This window comes from Heterocephalus glaber, unplaced genomic scaffold (assembly GCF_053883595.1).
Source record: "Heterocephalus glaber isolate CG9 unplaced genomic scaffold, H.glaber_assembly_v1.0 deba00000621, whole genome shotgun sequence".
NCBI classification, from domain to species: Eukaryota; Metazoa; Chordata; class Mammalia; order Rodentia; family Bathyergidae; genus Heterocephalus; species Heterocephalus glaber.
This window is the reverse complement of record NW_028258153.1, coordinates 12,293,036-12,312,266: the sequence shown is the minus strand read 5'-3', so window position 1 is coordinate 12,312,266 and position 19,231 is coordinate 12,293,036. Positions and strand designations below refer to the sequence as shown.

At 38.9% G+C, this 19,231-nt stretch overlaps 1 protein-coding gene across 1 annotated transcript; it reads left to right on the top strand.

Annotated features, from left to right (window-relative positions):
- The first annotated feature begins 8,667 nt into the window (after positions 1-8,667).
- On the top strand, positions 8,668-11,773 carry LOC101721494 (PC-esterase domain-containing protein 1A). Its single transcript, XM_004851335.3, has one exon. It carries the CDS (start codon positions 8,845-8,847, stop codon positions 10,087-10,089), a length of 1,245 nt encoding a protein of 414 aa, XP_004851392.2. The 5' UTR covers positions 8,668-8,844; the 3' UTR covers positions 10,090-11,773.
- Positions 11,774-19,231: the final 7,458 nt, after the last annotated feature.

The window sequence follows — 19,231 nt, the reverse complement described above, 5'->3', positions numbered from 1 at the left end:
TTGATTTGCTAGGGCTGGCATAACAAAATTCCACAGAGTGGATGACTTACCCAACAGAAATGTATTCTTTCACAGTTTTGGAGGTGAGAAGTTTAAGACCAAGGTGTTAACAGCTTTGGTTTCTTCTGAGGCCTCTCATTTGGACTTACAGATGGCCACAAATGGTCTGTCCTCACATGATCTCCTCTGTGTGTTCAAATTTCTTCTCATATAGACACCAGGAAGACTACATTAGGGTCCTTTCTATTGGTCTCAGTTTAACTTAATAACCTCTTTAAAGGCCCTATATCCAGATATAGTCACATTCTGAGTTAGCGAGGATTAAGGCGTCAACACATGAACTAAACAGAGGGGATACAACCCATAGGATCCTATGGGTGAACGATGAGGAGAAGGGAACTGATAATAAATTCTTCTTCTGTTCTTTCACTGGACAGATGATCCTGACTCACATTTTATGAGAAGGCCCTCAGATAGTACTTGGTGGTCAAGTAAGAACTTCTAAGAGTGGCCTACTGACAATTCAACTTGGTGTTGGTTGTTTCTCTGCTCTTCAAACCTTCCTGTTCTTAGGATCACAAATACCTATGAGAAGCTGACAATCAGGCTCTGCTCCCTGATGAGTTCAGGCTGACACATGTACGTTATCTTACTTCATCTTTCTAACAACCATGCAAAAAAACATCTTATTGTTGCTTTACAAATAGTATGAGAAGATGAATGACCTGTACAGCGTCACACAGGTAGTAAGTTACTAAGTCAAAACTCTGATTTAAGTCTTCTGCCTCCCAGCCTACATTATTTCCCAGGTACCACAATATCTCCTAGCAATTTTTAAACATCATCAACAAAAATGTAAGCCATTTTCCCTACCAATTTTTAAAAGCGTTTAAATGGACTAGAGGTAAGGCATCCCAAGTACTACATAATCCATCTCCTTATTACTTAAGTGCTATCCTTCTCCTTTCTCGAACCTACAAGCCTGATATTCCTTTTTCAAAGCTATTCTTATATCAGAAATTACTTTTTCAAATAAAAATACATCAAATAAATGTCTACTGTTAATACCATGAACTATACCCTTCCAAGGAAACCACATCTCACAGTCAAATTAGGGAGACTCTTATATCTTAATTAAAACTTAACAGTTTAATCGTTCATTAAACATGAGAGTAATTTAGTGTCTTACTATGCAATCATTATTGTTTCCTGAAAACCTGGTATGATGAGGTACAATAAATACAAAATGAAATATGGCCTGTGGAAGGCTATTTATTATTTCTTCTAGTAAAAACATTCATAACTGAAATTTATTGGTCCATACTCCCTTCATTATAAATATTTTATGCTCTGCCTGAGGGATCCATGTCTTAGCATTTAAATGTCTCAATCTTGTGTCAGTAACAGGAAGAACAAGTTCACTGGATGGAATTTTTGCTCTTTACTTCAGAATGTTATAATAATAATAGGCTATAAATGTGTTATAATTATGCCTTTGATGATTGCTATAGTTTTGTAGCCTGAATGAATTAAATTCAAAACTAAAGCTGAGCTGATAGACAAAAATGACAGTAGTTATTTTAACCTAAGATTTTGCTGAAAACTATATTCTCATAGTGAAATATTTAGTGTGGCCAGGAAAATACATAATTTTCCCTATTACTTCTATCTTACCATGAAATAGTACCTATGCTTACTACCACCTTTATGTAGCAGTAATGAATTACATGTATATTAATAAAGAAGTTTTTATTTTTGGTTATTTTATGCCATCATCCCTATAACAACCTTTGGGATCCTGAAGGCAGTTGTTAAAACTCCATTTTTCAAATGAGAAAACTGAGACTCAGAAAAATATATAAATATATAATTTAAATTTTTAATTTCTGAGTTACAGTAAATTTGTGTTACAGTGTGACTCAGTGTCTGGTCTTCTGTCAATCTCATCTTGTGTAATGAGTGAGAGGGAACAGTGGACAACGGCATGCGAGAGAGCAGAGAACATGAGCAAGTGACAAAATAGTGGATGACAGGTAATCCTGTCTGGGGAAATGAGGATATGAGACAGAATATGTCCTATATCATCTTATATTCTCCCATACTCATCTCCATGTTTAAAGCTGGCCAAACAGATCACTGGGAGATTCTTAGAACTGGATAGCGTTCCTAGAACTTCCAGCTAGCTATGTGACCAGGAGTTGTTCTCAATGACATGAGGCTTATTACCACCTTTGTTCATGGATATTTTAAATCTCCAACTGGTGGGCCTTTTCAGAAATCCTTACCTCACTTCATGCTCTTCCAAATAAATTCTGGACATACTTCTGAGACACAACACCCCACTTCACCTGGGAACCTGAAGAAAAACACTGAAAATAAACTCCTGTGTCTTGGTGTATCCTAGCATCTTATTCTAAGCTACTATAACAAAATACCTGAGACTGGGTAATTTATAAAAAACAGAAATGTGTTTCTTATGGTTCTTGAGTCTGGGAAGTCCAAGGTTAGCAGTTTGGTGTGTTTGGAAAACCTTTTCCTTAGATGACACACTGATGAGGTATCTTCACACAGCAGAAAGGAAGGGGCAAAAAGGGATGAGCAATGTCCTCACTTGGCAGAAAAGTAGAACAGAAGGAACTCTTTTTACAAGGTCTTTAGTCCCATCTGTGGGGGCTCCACCTACACGACTAAGTCACCTTCTAAAGGCTTCATTTTTTCATACCAAAACACACAGTTACACTGCAACACAATAATTTTGGGAGACACATTTAGAACACAGTATCTGGCATTACATTATTACACTTGATCTTAGTCAAAAAACCAAGAAGTGATGGCATTACATTATTGTAAGAAGAAATTCAAGAAGAAAGGACTAGTTATTTTTATTGTATATAAACATGTTGACAGAAAAGATTTCCTTAAGAAATATGTAATTCAAAGAAAAGATGATTTTCCAATAACCTGGATTCTCTGAATTCTCCTGCACAATCCTTGAGCATCTATCCTCTCAATCATATCCCTGAGAACACTGATTTCCCAGGATATAAAAAAGTTCACATGAAGAGAGTATTCTGTGATCAGATTCTCAAATCCTGACTTTCCTAAAATTATCTCTCCACACAGCAAAGCTGATTTTGATTACCAGTGATAAGATAACTGGATTGACAATCTTGGCATCATCTACAGTGGAAAGATAAAGTAAAGATATTTATGGGATTTGAGGGATTTGGTTAAAGATAGGTCTTTCAACATGGGAGCATTTTTAGTATTCACAATATATTATTAAAGTTTTTTTCAACCCAGTATTAATATGGTTTCAAAATGAATCTTGAAAAGGAAAAAGAAATCTTCTTTGATGCTCTCATATCCTGAGAAAGAACACATTCTTTGATAAGGGAAAAATGGAGTGTACAAATAAATGGATTTTCTGGAAGTTCCTTAAATGGACAATAAAGTTAATTTCAACTTTAACTTCCTAGGCAAGTTTCCTGAATAGTAAAATCATATAAATGAAGACAGCTACATGATAAAGTAACATTAATAGAAAACATAATCAAGGAAATTATAGTCATAAATTGTTTTGATTCTCAACATAAATTTAGGGACTCCTGGGTTAAACCAAGTTCAGTAAATTCTTTCACAGCAGAACTTTTCAAAGTCCTTAATATGTGAACCTGCCTGTAGTCTTTAAAGAATGAGTATACATTTTCTATGGCTTGAATGTATCCCCATAATGCAAGTGTTGGAAATGTGAAGCTCGATGCTACAGTATAAGAGGGACCTAATGGTAGATGTTTAAATAACGAGAGCTTCACCTTCATAGATGGGTTAATGCTGATTTAAAAAGACTAAAAGAAGCAAGTTCAGTTTCTTACCTCTCGCTCCTCACTATCTCCTATGAAATTATGCAATAAGAAGCCCATAGTCAGATGTGAGGCCCTCAATCTCAGACATCTCAGTCACCAGAATAAGAAATAAATATATTATCTATAAATTATCCAGTGTCAGGTATTCTGTTATAGCAGCAAAAAAGTACTAAGAGAATTACAGTGTTGTTACAATGAATATCTGAAATAGCGGAAGTGGCTTTTGGCTTTGGAAGTGGATAATGAGTAGAGGCTGGAGAAATGTGGAGGAACAGGCTAAAAAAAGTCCTAGATTGCTATGAATATAACATTAAAGAAAACTGTGGTGTGTTCTTGTCAGAAGGAGACAAGAACTATAAGTACAGTCTAAATTTCTTAAGTATGGACATAATCAGAATGTTGGTAGAAGTATGGACAGTAAAGACCATTCTGATGAGGTTCCAAGTGGAAATAAGAAACAAGGTACAGTATTAGAAACCAGAGTAAAGGCAATGCTTGCTATATAGTTGCAAAGAACTTGGCATAATTGTTCATGTCCTAAGACAGTGGTGGCAAACCTATGGCTCACCTGCTCCAGTGGGCTGTTTGTATCATTGAAAGCTCTAAAAGGTTCGCCATCACTATCCTAGGACTTGCGGAAGGAAGAAATTTAAGAGTGAATGCCATGGATTGAATGTGGTTTATACCCTAAAAGTTCACATGCTGGAAGCCTGGTCTCTAGTGAGGTTATATTGAGAGGTGACAGAACCTTAAAAAGATAGAGCCTAGTGGCAAGTGTTAAAGTGACTGGGTTACGACTGGCCTTCTAAAGAGATTAATGCAAATCTTGTTTGAATGGATTAGTTCCTGCAAGAGCATATCGTTATAAAAAGGCAAGCCTGGTTCCTTCGTGCTGTCTTGCTTCCTCTCTCGCCACCTGACACCTACCCCATTTCATGCATTCCTGTGGTGCATGTGATGTTGCTCACCACATTATACTGCAGACAGAAGCCTTCATGGGACGCCAAAGTGAAGGCCCTCCCTACCCGATCTTGGACTTTCAGGCTACTAAATAAATAAATATATTTTTCTTTTGAAGTACCTCATCTCAGTTATTTTATTACAGCAACATAAAATAGACTACAATAAGGATGAACGAGGCTATATAAGAGAAAATATATCTAAGCAAAAAAGTGTTCAAGGTGCTACATGGCTTATGGTGCCCGCACATAGTAAAATGAAAGAAGAGAGAAATAATTTGAAGTCATAATTTATAACTAAAGGGGAGGCAGAATATAAGTCTTTGGAAATTTCTTAGTCTGGCCACTTAAAAGTAAAGAAAGCATGTTCAGAAGAGAATACCAACAAAGTGGACAAGTGACTATTTGCAACAGAGATTAATATGGATAGAGAAAAGTCAGGTTCTGTTCATCAAAAAAATGAGACAAAGGGTCAAGGATTTAGCTCAGTGGTTCTGCCGCCTGCCTCGCAAGCACAAGGTCCCAAGTTCAATCCCCGGCATTTAAAAAAAAAGAAAAGAAAATGGGACAAAGCACTTCAGTAATCTCCCAGGCAAGATAGGACCTTGAGTGCAAGGTTTCCAGAGACACATGTAGGAGATCTCAGCTGTTACGTCCTAGGTTGTCCCAGGATTCTTTCTGCTCACTGAATTCCAGCAAAGCACACCTCCCCTAACCAGCCACGGCTCAAGTGCATCTCAAAAGGTAATAGCAATAAGCCTTGGCAGCATCCACATGGAGCCAATTCTGCAAGTTGCAGGTTTACCAAATGGCAAGAGCTGTGGTGCCATGCCAGCTCCGAATTCAAAGGATGTCACAAATAGTCTGGGGACCCAGACAGAGTTGTCACACCGGCACAGACCCCAAAGACAGTCTCCACAGGGACAATCCCCAGTGGAACCACAAGAGCAAAACCATCCCAGAGAATCCCCAGCAGGGCAATGCCTAGTGGAGCCATGAAAGTGGGGCAGGCCACAAGACCACAGAATGGTGAATCCACATTATGCAACTCCAGCTTGAGAGAGCTGAAAGTGCAGGCTCCAATCCATAAGAGCTTCTAGGTGGACTGAGTTCTCCAAAGCCATGGGAGCAGGAAGGGCAGAAGGTGTTCCCTGAAAAGTTAGGATCTGGATTCCAACTCCGGTGTATCCAAAATACAGGACATAAAGTCAAAATCTATTATTCTAAAGACTTAATGTTATTTTCTCTGTTCAGTTTTGGATTTACTTGAGACCAGTTAGTTCTTTTTCCTTCTTGCCTATTCTCCCTTCTGGATTGGGAATGTTTATACTATGCCTTGGTAAGCATGTATCATGGTAAGCATGTATCATGTAAATTTCACAAGTGCTAAGCTGGAGGGGAATTTGCCTTGGGAAGGATTGTGCCTTGAGTCTCACACATATCTGTTCTGCAAATGTCTTTGGACTTTTGAGTTAGTTCTATAAGGAGTTAAGAGTTCCGGGCTTTTGAGATAGAATGAAAGTATTCTATATGGGAGAAGAACATAAATTTGGGGAGCCAGAAGTAGAATGCTGCGACTGAATGTGTGCTTGCAAAAGCATACTATTTCTACTGCTAAGTGAAGGAGGTGGGACCTTGTGGGAGCTGTTTTGGCTATGAGAATTAATGCTGACTATAAGTGGGCTTGAGGCTGGAAGTTCAATTACTCACCCTCTCTCACCTTTTACTTTCTGCCATGGAATGATGCAGTAAGAGATACTCTGCCAGATGCAGGTCCCTCAACCTTAGATTTCTCAGCCTTCAGAATTTAAGAAATAAATCTCTCCCCTTTATAATAACCAAGTCTCAGGTATCCTGTTGTGACAGCACAAAATGCATGAAGACAATAATAAGTAGCATTTCTTAAACATTTACCATTAATTATTGTTTTCATTCTTCTGAAAATAAAATCTTCCAGGAATACTATTCCATGGAATAAGACTGGCAGAAATATTGATCAAGACTTTAGGATGTTCATTAAAAGGAAAAAAAAGATCAATTTATTTTTTGTGTGCCAGGAAACACTATGATGAAAGATGACTTTATGAATTCACATAAATATAATTCTAACTGCAACTGCAAACAATGAAGCCATAGATGAAGAAAAGGACCAGATATTTTAAAAGAACCAGTGTGGTTGCTGAGCTCAGATTCTGAAAGGATAGGTATAAAACCCAAACATCACTGGCCCTGCTCAAGGCTGGTCTGAGCACAGTGATATATGCAATATGGTAAGCACCAGGAAAGCATTGAAAGGTCAACTGCTAAAGGACCTACATAAGACAACCCAGCAACAGAGGAGTTAAGGGCAAATTATATAGGGCAAATTCTGAATGGGAGACAGTACCTATCAGAACATCAAACAGAAAAACAAAAATCAACCTCTCTTCCTGGCTCCCAAAGGTGGATTTGCTTGAGCAAGGATCTGAAGGATTCCAGTGTATGCATATTCAGGATATCTGTAAGTATAACCCCCCCCCCGGCGGGGGGCGCACTCTCATTACTCTCACATTGCCACTGAGAATGTAAAATAGTGCAATCACTCTGGAAAACATTCTGGGCATTTCTTAAGCACTAACTGCACAAACATCATAGGACCCTGCAACCACAGTGCTGAGCTTATCCCAGAGAAATGAGAATCTAGGTTTTCACAAAAATCTCTAAAGGGGACTCGGGATATAACTCAGTGGTAGAGTTCTTGCCTAGCTTGCAACTCAAGGCCCTGAGTTCAATCCCTACCACGGGGCGGGGGGAGGAAGAAAAAAAAAAAAAGTAAAACCTGTACAGCAATGCTGGTGGCAGCATGATTCATAACAGTCCAAAATGACAAACAATTCCATCATCCTTTCAGTGGTTGACTGGTTATACTACCTGTGGTACATCTACACCCTTGAACAGCACTCGGTAATAAAAAAGGAATACACTATTGACACATTTATACCACCAGGAAACACACTTTCTGATACAGAAAATGGGTGACCAGAGTTTATAAAGTCGACAGGCTGGATGAATTTTCAGAGCACAATGCTGAGGAAAAAAGCCACCACCCTCAAGATTACACCCTATACAATTCCACTTACATCAAATTCTTGAAATGCTAAAGTTGTGCAAATGGGGAGTAGTTTCGTGGATGCCAGGCATTCAGGAGAACGGAACAGGAAGGAGCTGGTCAGACAAGGAAAGGACAATTGGCAGGATCCTTGTAGGGAGGAAATGGCTTATTGGTTCCGGCTGCCAAGCGAGTTACAGTGGTTTTCAGTGGTCACTCACTGGGGAAAGTGAATAAAAAATACACGGGGGTCTCTCTGTATTTTTACCAGCACATGTAACTATATCGTAAGCTGGCAATAAACAGCTTAAATATACATGACACCCACGTATTTGGCCAACCCCTTCTTGGAAACCTGGCAGTAGGTCAATTCCCAGGCTGGGTTTTCCTCCTGGGAATGGCATTCTCCCATAATGCAGCCATACCCAAATGCCAGAAGCACAGGAGTTGGCTAAGAAGGAGAAGCAAGTCAACAACAATGAAGAAACGCTTAACTAGAGACTGGATGCGATGCGAACAGGAAGAGTAAGCAGCAAAGAGAGGGATCCAAACGGGGCACTGACCCCGTTAGTGAGATGCTGATAAAACAGAAGGCCGTGGACAGGCTGAGTGAGGGCCCTGTGAAGCCATGCGCGTCCCCACCCAAGAGGACCTTCCTTGCACAGGAAGGGGGCCAGAGGCTGCCGGGCTTCCGCACCTCCACTCCACCAGGTGGAGCCAGGGCTGGTGCCGGAGATTCAGTGCCACCGGGGTCGAGTCCTGGGGATGTCCACTTCGGCTGCGGAGCACTTACCCCACTTTCCTGCTCCTCACAGCCCAAGGAGGAAGGATCTCTGAGCGCCCCTCCCTCCCGTGCACCTCAGCCCTGGCCCTGCACCCTCTTCAGACGGAAAAGGTAAGAATTAGCACGCTCTCCCTGCCCTCCGTCACCATGGCGCATCTGCGAACCTGCGAAGTCCGCCAGCTGCTGCACAACAAGTTCGTGGTGGTCATGGGCGACTCGATCCAGCGCGCGGTGTACAAGGACCTTGTCCTCCTGCTGCAGAAGGACTGTCTGCTATCCTCTCGCCAGCTCAAGACCACGGGCGAGCTGAGCTTCGAGCACGACATGCTGCTAGAGGGCGGCAGGTGGGGCCCCATGCACAACAACATCTACTACCGCGAGGTACGCCAGTTCTGCACGGGCCACCACCTGGTGCGCTTCTACTTCCTCACGCGCGCCTACTCAGCCTACCTGGAGGATGTGTTGTCCGAGCTGCACAGGGGCGAACACGCCCCCGACCTGGTGGTCCTCAACTCGTGCCTCTGGGACCTCTCGAGGCATGGCCGTCACTTCCCCACAAGGTACCGGGAGGACCTGGAGTGCCTGTTCCGACGCATGGACCGCGTGCTGCCAGAGTCCTGCCTGCTGGTGTGGAACACGGCCCTGCCGGTGGCCAACACCGTGTCAGGCGGCCTCCTCCCGCCAGGGGCCCTGGCCAGACTGGTCCGCCTGAGCGAAGACGTGATGGAGGCCAACTTCTACAGCTCTTTCGAGGCGTCCCGGCGAGGCTTCGACCTGCTGGATCTGCACTTCCACTTCCGCCTCCACGCGGGCCAGCACCAGCTGCGTGATGGCGTACACTGGGACGAGCATGCGCACCGGCGACTGTCCCAGCTGTTGCTGGCGCACGTGGCGGACGCCTGGGGTGTGAACCTCCCAGGCCGCGACTCAGCAGCCGAGGGGGGGCGGGAGGGAACCAACGGTTCGGACCGACGTCTTGCTGCAGAGCACAGGAGGCAGCCCCGCGACAGCAGAGGTGACCCGCAGGAACCGGCTGCCTCCTGGCGCTCAGAGCCTCTCCTCCGTGGCCCGCGGCAACTTTCCATGCTTTGCCCCCAGGCTCCAGCCTCCTTCCGGCTCTACCCAGAAGACGGCCATTTGCCCTCCGACCCGCCCGCGCAGGAGCATTTCAATTTGAGCGACTCTTCCAGACGCCAAGTCGAATATAGCAGGGGAGTGAATTCTAGGGCTGGCCGCGAGCCCATACCAGGCCTCATCCGCAGGGTCTATACCCAGCACCCACGCCGAGTGTCGTCCCCCTACCCTGCTCAGCACCTTGCTGGGTCACAGGAACGCCTTCGCCATCGAAGGCACTCAAGCAGACAAATTCAGCATGCCCAGAGCCAAGAGTAGCCATACCTCTACCTAGGCCCCTTTCACAGCATATCCCCAATGCACTGGAGCGGGTTTAACTCAGCCCTGCTGCACGTTGGACCCTTTAAGTGTCTTACTGTCACCAAGGAACAACAGGCTCACACGTTTCCCTGCCAGAGTTTCCACACCCCTGAGAGAAGACCTGGACCCGGAAGACCTCACCATCCTCCTCTTAGCACCTGTATGGAAATGAACTCCACATGGAAAGATGTTACTCTCATTAAAAAAAATAATAAGCCTTATTGGAATGTATATCTTCAAGCAGTATCCTCCACTGCCATTCTTCCTTTAAAAAACTAAAACAACCCAAAAGGTAAAAAATTTGATCCACAATTTTTCTATTCAGTTTCACCATTTCTATTCAACTTCACAGATTTTGCATGTGTTCATAGAACTTGGTCACCAAACCTTACACCATAAGTTTTCTTGGAGATTTTATTACTGTGTATTTGTGGTTCAAAATAGAATTTGTCCTTTTAAAAAAATATTCACTACTCCTAAGTTGTTTTTTCTTTTTTTTTTTTTTTTACTAGAAACAATCTTTACTCTCAGTTTCATCAAATGCCCAATCTTCTTTTCACTATATTTTTTTGGTTTTGTGCACACTCTCCATCCTGGAAACTGAACCCTTGGACCTTCAAACTTAGCTATATCCTCAGCCCTTTATTTATTATTTTGTTTTGTTTTATGTTTGTTTGTGGCCCATTGTTGATATTTTGCTTTGTTTTAACTTTTTGAGACTGGGTCTCACCGAGTTGCTAACTTGCCCAGGCTGGACTTGAATTTGTGATCCTCCTGCCACAGCCTGTCCAGAATGTTGGGATTACAGGCTTGCACCACTACTCAAGGCTTAAAATAGACTTTAAGAACAATTTTAGGTTCACAGCAAAATTAGTTGAAAAGTATCAGAGAAGTTTCCAGAAACTGTGTGATTCCACACAGTCACAGCCTCTCTACCAACATCCCACATCAGATAGCAAGTTTGTTACCTTTGGTGAACCTAAGCTAGCATATTATTATCTCCCCAACTCCACAGTTTACCTTAGAGTTCACTCTTGGTATTGGGCATTCTACAGGTCTTGACAAATGCTTAATGACATGTACCTGTCATTATAATACACAGAATAGTGTAACTGTCCTAAAAATCCTCTTTCATCCCTCTCCTTCCAAATCCCTGGAAACCATGCATCCATAATTATCTCCACAATGCTGTCCTCTTTAGAATGTTATATAGTAGTTATACATGTAGCATTTCAGATTGACTTCTTTCACTTAGTAGTATGCATTTAAGTTTCCTGCCTGTATTTTTATAGCTTCATGGCTCATTTATTTTTAGCGTTGAATAATATTCTTTTGTCTGGATGTAACACTGTTTATTGATCCATTCACCTACTAAAGGACATTTTGGTTGCTTCCAAGTTTTGACAGTTATGAATAAAATTACTATAAACATCTGTTTGCAGGCTTTTATGTGGACATAATTTTCAATTCATTTGTGGAAATATCAAGGATGTGATTGTCTGATCAAGTGGTATGCATGTTTAGTTCTGTAAGAGACGCCCAACAAGAGGTGTAGCTAAGTAGTAGAATGTTTGCCTGGCATGTGTGAGTCCTTGGGTTCAATCCCCAGTACTGAAACAAACACACAAAAACTCAAACAAAAAACCACCTGCCAGACTGTCTTCCAAAGTAGCTGTACCATTTTTCATCCTCATCAGCAATGAGTAAGAGTTCCTGTTGCTTAGCAACCCATTCAAACTTTTGTTGTTTTCAGTGTTTTGTAGTTTTTCTGACGGATATAAAATCTGTGTCTGTAAGTTTTTGTTTTTGTTGTTGTTGTTTGCGCAAGGTATCCAGTTCCAGCACCACTTACTGAAAAGGTTGTTTTTTCTCCATTGTGTGGCCTTTGCTACTTAGCCAAAGATCAGTTGACTGTATTACTGTGTGCTATTTCTGGGCTCTCAACTCTGTTATTTTGATCCATTTATTCTTTCACAAATACCACATTGTCTTGATTAGGACACTAAATTTATAGTTAAGTCTTTAAGTAAAGTACCTTCTGTCTTCTGATTTGTTCTCTTTCAGTATTATGTTGGCTACTCTGGGTTTTTTGCCACTCCATATAAGATATTAGAGTCTAACAGGGCCTATAAATAGATTGCTGCAATTTGCATTGGGAGTACATTGAATCTACAGATAAAATTTGGAAAAACCAGCATGTTGACAATTTGAGCTTTCTATCCTTGAAAATGGATCATCACTCTTATTTATTTCATTCTTTGATTTATTAGAGCTTTTAAATTTTTCTTAAACATATAGATCTTAGACATATTTTGTTAGATTTATACATGAACATTTCACTTGTGGGTTTTTAAATTTCAAATTCTAATTGTTGCTAGTATATCAGAAAGCAGGGACATTTTTATATTTACGTCATATCTTCCAATTTGAAGCGCTTTTTCCGAAAGTTTTTTGGTCAATTAATTTGGATTTTCTACATACTCTCATGTCATCTATAAATAATAACAGTTGTATTTCTTCCTTCTAAATCTGTATGTCAATTATTGCATTAGGTAGGACTTCCAGTATAGTGTAGAAAAGGAGTAGTGCGAGGAGGTATCTTTGCCTTCCTCATCTTAGAGGGAAAGTCTCTGGTGTTTCACCATTCAGTGTGATGTTAGCTCTAAGATTTTGGTCATTTTTTTCATAAAGTAAAAAAAATCCTCTCTTTTTGTTTTTTTTATGAGTGGGTATTGAATTTTCTCAAATGCTCTTTCTACATTTATTGATATGATTATGTGATTTTTTTTCTTTAGCTTATTTGTGATGAAAGTACATTAAGTGATTTTTGAATGCTGATTCAGCCTTGTATATCTGGGATAAATCCCGGTTGGTCATGGTGTAGGTTGTTTTTATATTGTCAGAATGGATTTATTACTTTGTTGACTATTTTTTGTATCTATCTGACTGAGAGTTACTGATCTGTACATTTCTTTTCTTATAATGTCTTATCTGATTTTGGTATTAAGAATACTACTGGTCTCATACAATGAGGCAGGAAGTATTCTCTATGTTTCTGTCTTCTGGAGAAGATTATAGAGAATTGGTATAATTTCTGTCTAGAATTTGGTAGAATTTACCAGGGACCCCTGTTTGAGCTTGGTGTTTTCTGTTTTGAAAAGTTCTCTGTTGTTTTTTACTTTTTGTTTGTTTGTTTGTTTTGGTGTTAAAGATTTAACACAGGGCCACATGCATGCACTCTACTACTGAGCTACAACCTCAGTGTTTCAGAAAGTTCTTAATTAATTGATTAAATGTTTAATATATGTAGGCTTGCTCAGGTTATCTATTTATCCTATTGTGACTTTCAGCAGATTTTCTTTTTCAAGAAATCAATCCATTTCATCTAGGTTACCAAATTTGTGCGCATATAATTATTCAAAATTATTCCTGAAGTATCCTTTTAATGTAGGTATATCTGTAAGTTCTATAATAATGTCCCCTTTCATTTAGGATATTAGTAATGTATATCTTTGCTCTTTTTTGCTTAGTTATCCTTAGAAGAACCTTACTGATTTTAGTGATCTTTTCAGAGAGCAAGCTTTTGGATTTGTTGTTTATCTCTATTGATTTCATTTGTCAGTTTATTTCATTTCAAATTTGTATTATTTCTTTTCTCCTGCTTTAATTTACCTTTTCTATTTCGGACTTCCTAAGGTGAAAACTTAAATTTTTGATCTTAGAACTTTCTTTTTTCCTAATATATGCATCCAGTGCTATAAATTTCTAAGCACTGCCTCGGCTATATCCCACAAATCTTAATAAATTTTACTTTCATTTTCATTCAAAATTTCTCCTTTGACCCATGTGTTATTTACAAATGTAATGTTTAATTTCCCAAGTGTTTTGGAATTTTCTGTTTTGTTATTAATTTCTATTTTACTTTCATTGTGGATGAGTAGACAATTTCTATTCTTTAAATAGATTTAGGTTCAATTTATGGCCTGAAATATGGTCTTTCCTAGAAAATGTTCCATGTGAGCTTGAGAAGAACATGTGTTGTATTCTTCTCTAGTTGGAAGAAATGTTTTATAGATGTCATTTACGTGCAATTGAATGATGGTGCTGTTGAGTTCAACTAAGTCTTTATTGCCTGCTTGCTCTGTCCATTGTTGACAGAGTGTTGAAGTTTCCAACTATGATAGTGGATTTATCTGTTTCTGCTGGGAATTCTATCGGGTTTTGCCTCTGTTTGTAGCATTTGAATATGTCATTATGCACTATCATATCTTCTTGGAGAACTGAGTCTTTTATTATTGTATTTATATTATTATGAAATACCCCTTGTTATACCTGAGAACTGCCTTCTTTGAAATCTTCCCTAACTAAATTTAATTCAGCCTTCTTTTGATATGTCATGATATATCCTTCTCTTGCCCTTTACATTTAATGTATATGTGTCTTTTTTAAAAATTAATTTTATTGGTAGATTTTAGGTATACAATATAATGACATTCATCATTGGAAATTTGCACCTTTATATAATCTCTCTTGATTCTTATTTTTTCCCCATTCCCCTGCCCTCCCTTCAACCCCTTATGTGTCTTTATATTTAAAATGAGTTTATGCTAGAAAACATATAGTTGAGTCTTTTGATCCAATCTGACAATTTATTTTAGTTGTTATATTCAAACCAATAATATTTAAAGTGATTATTGATATTGTAGGATTAATATGTGCCATGTTTCTTACTGTTTTTACTGATTGTTCTTGTTTTTTTTTTTTGCTGTCTACCACTTTTTTGCCTCTTACAGTTTTGAGCATTTTATGCTTTTGTCCTTTCTTAGCATATCAATTATAGGGGTTGGGGATTTAGCTTAGTGGTTTTGCCGCCTGCTGCGCAAATGCAAGTGCAAGAGCCAGGTTTGATCCCCAGTACCAAAAAAAAAGCATATCAATTTATACTTCCTACTTATTTACTTTTCTTTACTTTTTTAAAAGTAGTTGCCCTAGAGCTTTCAACATACATTTTTAACTAATCTTACTCTATTTTTGAATAACACTATACTGCTTCCCAGTTATGTAAGGCTATCTATACTCTCCAGTCACCAAATACATTATTACTATTATCTTGAACAAACTGTTATCTGTTCAAATAAGAATAAAAAATGAAAGTTTTATTTTTACCTTTATTTACTCCTTCTCTAATTCCCTTCTTTATGTAGAATCCAAGTTTCTGACCTATATCATTTTTCCTTTCTGAAACAGTTCTTTAAACATTTTTTGCAAGACAGTTCTACTGACAACAAATTCTCTCAGGTTTTGTCTCAGAAAGTCTATTTCTCCGTCACAAAAAAAGCTAATTTTACAGGATAAAAAATTGTATATTTTTTTAGTTTTGTTGTTATTTCTCTCGTAACTTTAAATGTTTCACTCTATTCTCTATTTGCTTGCAAGATATTTAAGGAGAAGTTTGATGTCAGTCTGATCTTGCCCCTTTGTAGTTATCATATTTACTTTCCTCTGGCTTCTTTCAAGATTTTTTTTCTTTATCTTTTATTTTTTGCAGTTTAAATGTGCTACACCTATGTTCATATTTTTTCCTGCTTTGAATTCTCACAGAATCCTGGATCTGAGTTTGATATTCAGCATTATTTGGGGGAAATTCTCAGTTTTTTTCAAACACTTCTTTTGTTACTTTGTTCTTTCTTGTCTCCTGGTATTCAGATTATTCCTGTTATATTTTTTGTTGTTCCTTAGTCCTTAGATAGCTTACTACATTTTTTCCATCCTTTCTTCTCTTTATATTTTCAATTTTGGAATTTTCTATGGACCCGTAATCAAGCTCACTTATTCTTTCCTTAGCTATGTCCAGCCTACTAATCAGTCCATTAAAAGTATTCTTCATTTTTGTTACAATGTCTTTATTTCTACAATTTTTTAAGAATTTCCTTCTCTCTATTTAAGTTACCTATCTTTTCTTACATATTGTCCATATTTTTCCTTTAGAGACTTTCACATATTAAGTGTAGTTGTTTTAAGTTCCTGGTCTCATAATTCCATATGCAAATCTAGTTCTGATGCTTTACAGTTAGAAACTTTTTTTTTTTGCCTTTTTGTCTGCCTTGTAATTTTTCTGGGTATATTTCAAGATAACTAATTTTCCCTCCCTCTGATAGAAGCATAAGGGAATATTCCTCCATCTTCACTTTGAGATCTTGTAAGGCCCCAGGGAGTTAGACTTACCAAAGTTTTGAGAACTCATCTAAGACTGAGCTCCCCTGGAATTTTTAGCATTCCTATTTGTCTATACTGACAAATATTAGTCAATTAATCAGTTACTAAGCAATTTGTCAATTAGTCAATTACTGTTTCAACTTTCTTTCCTGGCACTTGTTTCCACAGTGATTTCTTCTCCAATAGGTTGTGATTATTTGTATCTGCCTGTCTCCAATTTTGGGTTCAGCAATATGTTTCATGATTACAATTCTCTGATAGATCTAAGAAGATTTCCTGATTTTCATTTTGTTGAGCTTTGAAATTGTTAGAGTAGAGTGATAACATCCAAGCTCACACCAGAAACTGAAAGTCCAGTGTAGCACATTTTCAAGTGGCCCTAAGAACTGAAGCATATTGTAGTGCTAAGCCAGCACTTAAAATTCATTCACAATTTTATTGTCTGTTTTTTATCTCCCTATCCATTTCTCTCATAGTTTGTGTATTTTAAAAATTTTTGGTCAAAAGTTGGTCTCTTTCTCCACCAACTGTCAGGTTAGAATTTTACACTATATTCCTTTGCCTCAAACATTACCCTTTATATGACACATCAAAGAATGACTTTACCCTGGGCTTCCCTCAGTCTCTGTCTTTGCATTCTTTCCTCAGTTTACAGGAGACATCATCTGGGGCTAGAGGCCCTTCTGCCAGCCTACATGTAGTAGGATGGCAAAGTAAACAAAAAGCAAATATCACCATACATTCAAATTTATTAAATGAACAGGAAATTGAAAACAACATTTCCATCACATCTTCTAATCAATGTCATGGAATCTCATTAATGAAATATAGAGATTAGTAAATTCTGATGTAGTATTTTAAGAGAACTAGAATATTAGAAATAAATATGGTTGAATATTCCCTTGCTGTTAAGTTTGTGCTGAGAGCCTTTATGTCTCATTTGTCATAATTCTCTACAGCAGATTCCTTTGCAAAAGCCTTCTTCTTTACCCTTTGTTAGGCACTCCCCACATTTTCATAAGCCATAAACTCACTAATCCATACACATGGCAGGGACCAAGTCTCATCTCAGTGAATCTTGTGTCACAGTGCACCCACCAATCCACCATGCACTGAGAAAAGATTGCAGCCCTACAGCCTCTTTCCTGTGGTTTCTTGCATGCTGCTTAATTTCACCGCATCTGTCAAGCCATTCTTTATCGGAGAGTCTAACAGCCTTTGAGTGCATGGTGCTCTATCACTCATGTAGGGGTTATATTGATCTTTCTGTTGTGTGCTCTAAAGTGGCTGGCATCAAAAGCCAGTAAGGCAGCGGGTTTGAGCAGTATGGGCCATTTACAAACTTCAGGACGAGATGCCGCAGGATGCCAGGGAAAACATTTTTTGTTTTTCCAGAGGGAACCATAGTTCATGAAATGTGGTTAATGTACCACTTTTGTATACCCTTAAAATCATTTTATAACCACAGTGAGTGGCTCTGAACATTAAATATATTTTATAAGTAGTTGGTTAACTAGCTATTGTATGCTTTAAATAGTAAATAAAATGGAAAGGCACTAAACAGTGACTATATTTCATAGAGTAAGATGCTTTTCTAGCCACTCAGTAATTCTCAATGTTAAGAAAAATTGATTTTCTAACTGCTGAGTGCCTCTAAAAATTAGCATCTTATCTTCCTACAGGGGATGCTTTTCAGTTAGTCTCCTTTGTCTAAGCTTTTGAATTAATGGTCTCTAAGATTCCTGTATCACTAAAAAGTTCTATAGGTTCTTTTGGATTGTAAGTTCACTTGGGCACGTACATAATTACTGGGCACAATATAAAACAGGAAATAGTTGCCGCTTCTTCTTTTAAATGTTAATTCCAAATGAGTTGTTCTTTATCAACTGACTGTTCTTAACTCCCAGTGCTCCCTCTCCCCTCAAGAGCAGGACTACATAGAGAGACCTAGTGCAATGACAGAATTTATGGGTACTAATTCCCAAGCACCAGTCACAGTCACAGAGCACTTTTGAACAAGGAATGCATTTTACACTTGTGAAAACTTAACAGGAAAGGAATTCCCTAAGAAGTAATAATAGTCCTATTTCTTTATGGAAAATTAAATCATTTTCCTAGTTCTTTATCAAACCTGTTTGACCTTTAAGAAGATCATATTGCCAAGTGTGAGACTTTCCATCACACAAGTTGAAAACTGAAATAATCAGGCACTTCACACTTAGGGAAAATAGCAGTAAACCTCAACCATCTGGGTGATACATGGATGTCAGAGGGCCTCCCTGAGTAATATAACTTTGTCATTGTGACCTCACCAGTAAAATAACATGGTTTGAGCTAGATTCCAGAAAATGTTCCTGGTGTAGATCTAATAATTTATAAATTTCTTCTAGTCCCTTATCTCATTCTGAAGAACCATATGTCTCAGGTGTTCCTACCAGTTCCACAGCAGTGGGTGGCTGGCATGTTGAAGCCTGAGGAAGAAAAGATAAGCATCAAACCTCTCGGGTACATGCACTTATACTTAGAATGTAGTGAACAAAATTCTTCCCAGATACACCCTTGAAATTCCCACTGATGTCACTGGGAACCATATTGGATCAGATGAGGACAGGCTGTGCCGATTTGGTGCCAAATCCAAGAACGAGTTGATACTTATTAATCCAGTTGAGATCAATGTGGTCTTCTAGGTTATAGGCTTGAGAAGGATGTGGCCAAAAGCAAAACATCCCCAGAAAACTGAGATCTGTAGGATTAGGGTATTATCTGAGTTACCATTGTATTCCTAGCATCTAGTCAGTAGTAGTTGCTCAGTGAACGTTGGTGATGCTGAATTGAATTCCTTAAGCAAAAGTAGCCTACTAGACAGAAAATGTGAAATATGTAA